This window comes from Cherax quadricarinatus, chromosome 23 (genome assembly GCF_038502225.1).
Source record: "Cherax quadricarinatus isolate ZL_2023a chromosome 23, ASM3850222v1, whole genome shotgun sequence".
Classification (NCBI taxonomy): Eukaryota; Metazoa; Arthropoda; class Malacostraca; order Decapoda; family Parastacidae; genus Cherax; species Cherax quadricarinatus.
The window spans coordinates 22,345,141-22,353,596 of record NC_091314.1 but is presented as its reverse complement, the minus strand read 5'-3'; the positions used below and the strand labels follow the sequence as shown (position 1 = coordinate 22,353,596).

The following is an 8,456-nucleotide window of genomic DNA, read 5'->3' as shown; positions in this document are numbered from 1 at the left end:
TTATTTAATGAATATATAAAATCCCGTAATTGCTGGGTAGCCCTTACAGGTTTAGCGCTTCCTTGTGAATTTAATATAAAACCCCTTCATCAGTTTTTGGGCACTGAGGCCAAAGTTGTGCATTGACTAGCATAATGCACATGGGAGTTACAATACTTTTAAAAAGCATTCTGAAATAAATAAAAAAAGGCACAGTACCGTGACTGGAACAATACACAAATAACCCATACATAGAAGAGAGGAGTTTATGACGACATTTTGATCCGACTTAGACCATTTACAAAGTCACACTGACTTTGTAAAGGGTCCAAGTCAGGCCAAAACGTTGTAAGCTTCTCTCTTCTATGTGCGGGTTATTTGTGCATTCTGAAATAAAGGCGTTCTGGTTTATAAATTAAGAGTTTTAGCTTCTGCAAAAAAATTCAAATTTTGGAGATCATTCCAAATTGCTCATTGTATTGTCCGAGTCTGGGAGAATTTTTTATAAGGAGTTCAGTGTTTCTTTATTATAAGGATAACCATTAGGGTGAAAAATGAATCTTTTTAAATACTGAAGTTTGAATGGGAGGGAATATATATATGCTGGTGGTAAGGAGAGTTCAAGATCTAACAAATGGTAGTATGAAAGGATTTTTTTTTTTTTTTTTTTTTACTGGAACATGGCTGTGTGGAAACTTTACAGGGAAGAATTAATTTTAAAAATGTTTGAAAAGCTGTTGATAAAATGTAATAAATTTGGCAGAAGACTAGGATAAAGTAGAATAAAGAGAGAAGAAGGAAGTTTGGAAATAGTTTTCAGAGATCACTGTACATATTTGTGATAACTAGATAGGTGGAGTGGTTTTTGTTTTGGCTTGTAACTTAGGCATAAAAAATGTGTTAGGACGGGATATTACTATAAATTGCTGATACTGTCATGATAAGCAAGACAGCACATTTTGCCACTTTCTGTAAATCATTTGTTCATATATTTGTCATTGAAGGTGAATGCTAGGCTTTGAATGAGGAGAGATTGAGCTTGAGAAAATGTAGGAGGAAAGAACTACACGAGATGTACATGAACTATTGCTAGTGAAGATGGAATGATGTATTCCATAACATGAGGAGAAGCAGTGAAGTTATTGTAGATGAAGTTATTTGAACATTAAAATGGTATAAAATACCGACAGGTTGTTAGGTAAGACACATATGCAACAGTTAGGTATCTTTGTTTCGAAACGTTTCGCCTACACAGTAGGCTTCTTCAGTCGAGTACAGAAAAGTTGACAGAAGCAGCTTCTATCAACTTTTCTGTACTCGACTGAAGAAGCCTACTGTGTAGGCGAAACGTTTCGAAATAGATACCTAACTGTTGCATATGTGTGTTACCTAACAACATGAAGTTGTTTGTTGAAATCGTCGAGGACACAGTTCATCCTGTGATTCATTGCTGTGAAACATGGTGTTTGTTACCAGATTATCAAAACCTTTTTTATTTTGCAATAAGGGGAGGGATAAGGATAGGAGAATTGTATAGCATAGAGAGGAGTAGCAGAAAAAAACAAAGTTACAAGTACGTAGATAATTTGAGGATGTGAGAAAAATTCATTAAACCATTTGGGATGTTGACGTGGGTTGAATGGACTTTGGATTGGGTGTAACTGGATGGAAAATACTACATTTGCTATCCTACTAGATAAGAGGATATGGTATACTCAAGATAGTTACAGCATCCCATTGCAATTTACATGAAAGTGAGTATGTTACATGAACAATGGTAATTTCTGTACTTATGTGTCAATTTTGTTTTTTTTCTTGTACAAGAATCCTGCCTGATAAACTTGTGCAAGGGTTTCAAATTTATCTCTGAAAGAGATGGAAATTTCAGTTACAAATTGAATTACATCTCATGACACATTTCATAGGTTTATATTCCTGCAACAGTGAGCTAAAGCTTCTCAACCCAGTTTTTTTTTCCAGTGTGTTTCCTTCAAGTTAGGAAGCATTTAACATTGACAAAATGTTACCAGTGTGAAAAAATGATCTCTTGCTGAAAGCTTTCTTTTCAGATGTTGAGTTACATATTGCTAAGAGGGTTAGTACTTCCTCTTAATACTTATTTCACTATGATTGATTTCACTTTCCCTTATCCATTTGAGTGGTTTCTCATGGAAATTATTGCTCTTGAATATTTTTGTGCATTTTCTTTTTTTTCAGATAAACATTCCAATATGGGAGAGAGTTATCGGGAAGGACGGGACATCAGGGATGGTGAACGAGACAGAAATGATAGAGATAGGAGAGAAATGTATCGAAATGATATCTACGATAGAAGAGATTCTAGAAAATATGGTCAAGGTATTTAGCAATTTTTCTTGTTTAACAATTGAGTTTTCTATGTAAATTTTACTTTGAGTTGCTTCTTTTGGGTTTTTTGTTTTTAAATATATACCACAATACTTAGTTTATTAATTTATTTTTTGTAACGTATATTTTTAAATATGTATTTACTTTTTAGTACAGTGCTGAAATATTTTTATTATTTACTTCAGTTGTTTGTGACATTTTTATTGGCACATAAAGCTTTTATGTAATATAAACAAAGACATACTGCTGAAGGAAATTAAGAGGAGTAGAACTGATGAGCTACACCAAAAGCATTGCACTTATACCATTCTCACAAAACGGTGAAGTTTGAAGCTTTGGCAAGCCCGTCCTAAAAGTAGTAGGCTAGTGCATTATTCATTGTACTATACCAGCCTAAAAAGATTCATCCAACTAAGTATGTATATGTATATAAAAACCTGCATTTGTGGTCATAGGGAGGGTCATATTAATCTTCATAGTGGGAATAGCAGTATGTCAGTACAGATTCCACTGTACCATACTAGGCCAGCATGGTACAGTGGAATCCGTACTGGCCTGCTTAGTTTACGGATTAGCGTGCCGTAGGTTGAACCCTTCTTCATTCAGTGAGTGGTGTACACTATTGTCATTACAATTTTAAGTAATTAATACCATTCTATGAATGTCAGAAGACCAAAATAACTGTCATCATTTTATGTTTGAGGCCTAACTTGGACTGATGAAGAAGCTAGTGTTCATAGTTGGAAAAAGTTACAAAACTATTTTCATTATTTACACCAGCCTCATGATATGTCATATACAAGACAGTATATGAAAGTGTTCTTTTGTAAAAAGGGTTATAGTAGAGAGTAATGGGTATGAAGGAAGAAAGAAAAATAGGAGCTTTCATGCAACATGGGAAAATGTAAACAGTAGGTGGTGAAATTACAGTACCAGTATTTTTGGGGGCTTGTCATTTTACAAGGCATTTCAAAGAAATTAAATGTACTGTAGTACTCTTATTTTATCAAGAGAACACTCCTTAGATTTTTTAAACAGTGTTATCAGGCAAGTTTTATAAATTTATTCAGTATTACCTGCATTTTCCAGCTATTCTATCCACATGCTAAATATGTCCAGTTTACAATAACCTAGTAAATACTGTGTCTTTACTAGGTTATCTGTGTATAATGTATGGCGTGTACCAAGTTGGGGTTCCATCATTTTTCTAACGACATGAGATTACAAATAACTCCCTGGTATCTTTAATTGTTTTGTTTCCTGTGTACACAGTGCAGTCCAATACCAGGTCAATTTCATAATTGCACAACACTCTTGGCTTGATACCAAAGCTATTCCTTTTACTTGGTATTATGTACTGCTTGAAGAACAGTCTACCTTTGAACAGGATCATACTCATCAGTGATGAGGTTTGTGAAGGGATGGAAAAAAACTTTCTGAACTTCTGTTTGAGATGCGCGCACACATCCCTAATCTTGTATGACATGTCATTCCTGTTGAGCCTTGTCTTGTCTGAGAATTGTAGCATGTGTAGTAGCAGGATAAATCAGTTGATGGGGATGAGATCATAGAATGCCAGGGTACATATAAGATGGTCAGTTTAATTTAAGTACTGAGATCTGTGTGCTGCCAACATTTCCTCTGACTTTTCTTCCTCATCTTATAGTACACCTACCATCCGACTTACTACCTGCTCGACATACGACCATTCAACTTAGGACCATGTTTTCTATGCCAAACTTCTGGGAAATAAACAACTGTTTGTGTTGTACAGTGTTTATCCTAAACCTTACAGTATAAAATACAGTACTAACAGCATAAAAAGTAAAGTAAAAAATGAAATAAAATAAAGTCATTACAAAAATGTGATGTTGAAATTCAGTAGTAAGGTTCGACTTAGGTCCATTTCGACTTACGACCAGTTTCTTGGAACCAAACTTCGTCGTAAGTTGGATGGTACCTGTAGTTTGAAGACATGCAGGAAGATGTAAATAAAGCCCTTACCTGGCAGTCTCCTTTGCAGCTGAATTTCCTGGCTCTTGGTCTCAGTTGAGGAGGAAAAACCTGTAGAATTACTCAATGCACTAGTACAGTGGTCCCTGAATAATCGTAAGGCTCGATAGTTGTAATTTTTGAAAATCGTAACGTTATTTTCATCAAAACATTGGCTCGTGAATCGTCGTTTGACTCGCAAATAGTCGTTTGTCTGGGACGTGTACACACAGCCCTGAGCCGCCTCACACTCCATTCCCAGCCAGTGTGCCATTGTTTATCAGTGAGTGAGGATGATCCCACGAGTTCATATGATACATTTCATAATATTCCATTTATTTTAGTGCTTGCAACTGCTAAATAAGTCCCCATGGCTACAAAGAAACCTTCTAGTGCCAGCCCTTTGGTAAAGAATGTGAGAAACACACACAATTTAAGAAAAAGTTTGTAGAAAAATACGAAGGTGGTGGTAGAGTGGAAGCAGTTGTGATAGTGGCTGATGGTGGTATAGGGTGGTAGTGATGGTGGTAGGTGGTAGTGATGGTAGTAGCAGTTGTAATAATGGTATAAGGTGGTAGTGATGGTGATAGCAGTTGTAACAGTGGTAGAAGGTGGTAGTGATGGTGGTAGACAGTGGTAGTGGTTGTGATGGTGATAGAGGGTGCCTTCTTCAGTGATTCAGTGATACTACTAACCCCTCCAATGTTGTTGGAATTATATAGGGCTACAGAAAACACTGCGGCCTCAGCTGCTGCTTCACCATTATGGACGGCTTGCTCTCAGTGGCCCTTATACACCCAACAAAAACACAACACAACACCTTGTGACATACATAATGACTTATTTTATTCATTCTAGAGTATATTCCATGTTTCTATGTTATTAGTATTGTTTATTATGTCATATTAGTTGAATTGTGGTAGATAAATAAGCCACAGAGTTGATATTAATGTCATATTCTCCAACAATAAACTCGCCATCCCTCCCTCACACAACCAAGTCTTCAATAAAGGTAAGTGTGATGTTAAGTAAGAACATAAGAACTTAAGAAAGGAGGAACACTGCAACAGGCCTGGTGGCCCAAGAACTTAAGAAAGGAGGAACACTGCAACAGGCCTGGTGGCCCATACTAGGCAGGTCCTTCACAAATCCAACCCACTAACAGAACAAATGCACCCAAGTAAAAAGCTCAGGTGCAAGTCTGACTCAAATCCAACTCCTCTCACTCGTGTATTTATCTAACCTATATTTGAAACTACCCAAGCCATAGCTTTTAGAACATAAGAAAGGAGGAACACTGCAACAGGCCTGGTGGCCCAAGAACTTAAGAAAGGAGGAACACTGCAACAGGCCTGTTGGCCCATACTAGGGAGGTCCTTCACAAATCCAACCGACTAACGGAACAAATGCTACCCAAGCAATAAGCTCAGGTGCAAGTCCGACTCAAATCCAACCCCTCTCACTCGTGTATTTATCCAAGCTAAATTTGAAACTACCCAAGTCATAGCTTTTAGAACATAACATAAGAAAGGAGGAACACTGCAATAGGCCTGTTGGCCCATACTAGGCAGATCCTTCACAAATCCAACCCACTAACAGCATAACTGCTACCCAAGCAATAAGCTTTGATAAAAAAACCTATTTACTCATGTGCAAGCCCAATTCAAACCAACCCCTCACTCATGTATTTATCCAACCTAAATTTGAAACTACCCAATGTTCTAGCTTCGATCACCCTACTAGGCAGACCATTCCACTCAACTGCCCCTATTACCAATGTTCATTTACATTTTATTAGTGCTTTACATTTATTTGGTATTCTTTTCTGCATGTAAATCTATATTTAAGCTAGGGAAGTGACCCTTGAAGTGACCTAGAGTCCTTATGGAGGGGGATTTCCCTTCCAAACAATAACCTTTCTTCCCACTCTCCTCCTCCCTATCTTCCATTCATCAACAACAGCCTTCAATAAAGGTAACTGTCATGTTGGATGTTCATTCTTTTGTGCATGTAAATCTATCTTTAAGGTAAAAAAAAGAATTGTTGTTGATACTTCTGGGTGTCTGGAACGAATTAATTGGATTTACATTATTTCTTATGGGGAAAATTGATTCGAAAATCGTCAATTTCGATAATAATCACACTTCCAGGAACGGATTAATTACGAAAAACGAGGGGCCACTGTACTTGGTACTTCAATTCATGCACTCTTGAAGTAATTGATGTGCTCTGTCATATTAAATTTACATTAGAAGTCTGGCACTCCAAGCTTTGAAGCTGTGTTCATTTCCGCAACAAGTTTCCACACCACATTAAGCGTGCAGTTAAATGTCTTAGGAAAATTTGGAAAACTGATAAACATAATAGTCCAGATTCTATATATGTACAGTGGCCGCAAAAATATATACACATCTAATGCAAAAAAAAAATCTATACACTAGATTTTGGTGTATAGATTTCACTTGAATTTCTGCCATAAGAAGTGGGCGGAGCTTGTGATGGCTTAGTGTACTGGAGCTGGTCTTGCTCCAGTGTTCCCCACCACCCCATGCTTCACTGCTCTTCCAGAGCTCAGTGAGGTAGGAGGATTGCTATGTTGTTACTCATTGCCCATTTTTTCACTTAACCACAAACTTTGCCACAATGTATCTCTGCTCCAAGTGGTCAGAATGGGTCGAACTAAACTTTCAGTTGTAGATAAGTCTCGTGCACTCACCCTATCAGAGCAAGGCATGTCTGTGATATGCGTAGCTGCAGACATGAAGGTGACTAGGATGGCAATTTACAATCTAAAGAAAGCAGCTGCCTCACTCCCGCCTGGCACCGTACCACCTAGGAAGGTGGGGTCTGAGGCCTCCAAAAAGACTTCACTTTGCACAAACAAGATCCCGAAGAGGGAAGTGTTATCAGATCCTGCCATAACAGCTGCAGACCTGAAGAAAAAAAATCCTGCACTCCTGAAAGACGTCACAGTGCGACCATTCAGCACCAACTGCTAAAGGACCTGAAAATGCCTGCTGAACGTGCCGCCAAGAAGCCCATGCTAACTGAAGCCATGAAGAAGAAATGGCTTTAATTCTGCAAGAAGTACAAGGATTGGACCTCAGACCAGTGGCAGAAGGTGATGTTCGGTGACGAGACTACCTTCAGGCTTGTCAGGAGTTGCTTGTAGACTGTCCATTGTCCCAGTGGCGTGTCCCATTATGACCCACGGTACACTGTGAAGACAGTGAAACACCCTGACAGTGTTATGGTCTGGGGTGCTTTTATACTTTCTTCCTAAGAACATGATGAAGGGAAGCAATTATATCAAGGTGTTAAGGAACCACATGCTGACATTCTGAAACATTCATGAGTTTAATTTTTTTATTTATCATGGTGCCCCTGCCCGTAAGTCAAAAGGAGTGAAAAAGTTCCTCGAGGACAATAATATCAGTGTTATGGAATGGCCAGGCAATTCCCCTGACCTAAATCCTATCGAGAATTCCTGGCATGTGATGAAAAATGAGATTGCAAAAGTTCGACCCACCAACATCACAGACCTGAAGGAGGCACTGAAGAAACTTGGATCAACATGGACGCCTCCCTCTTCTCCACTGTCGCCACTTCGATGCCCAGGCGACTTCAGATGGTGATAAAGAACAATGGTAACATGACCAAGTACTAGTTGGAAACAAAAAAGCGAAAATAAAATACGTGTACGTACATTAAGTTGCATTTTATTGTCCAAAAATTGTGATGTATAGATTTTTTTTGCTGCCACTGTATAGATGAAGACAGCCAGACAGTAGATTCCATAAAATTTGTGGTCTGGTTGGAGTTTGTGGTAGGAATTTGCAGCATTGTAAACATTTCTCCATTCCAGGTGCTGGAGTAGATGACTGTGGAAAGTGTAGATAGGTATACTAATGTGAAATTCAGTTGATGAAAAACTGAATACAGTGGAACCTTGACTTACAAGTTCAATCCTTTCCAGGAGCTAGCTCGTAACTCAGTTTACTTGGATATCAAATTAATTTTCCTCATTAAATTAATTGAAAAGCCATTGATTCGTTCCTGCACTCTGGAGAGACGAGAAAAATTACTTGAATATGAGGCTGTTATCAACTGTATGGCTT

At 38.0% G+C, this 8,456-nt stretch overlaps 1 protein-coding gene across 3 annotated transcripts in view; it reads left to right on the top strand.

Moving 5' to 3' along the window:
• Positions 1–8,456, top strand: part of wcy (WW domain-containing adapter protein with coiled-coil wacky) — a 235,902-nt gene that overhangs the window by 85,475 nt on the left and 141,971 nt on the right. For all 3 annotated transcript variants that reach the window (XM_070088011.1, XM_070088012.1, XM_070088013.1), the window contains one exon: positions 2,197–2,337. In XM_070088011.1, coding sequence (XP_069944112.1) covers positions 2,197–2,337 — 141 coding nt within the window. The remainder of the gene's footprint in view (positions 1–2,196; positions 2,338–8,456) is intronic.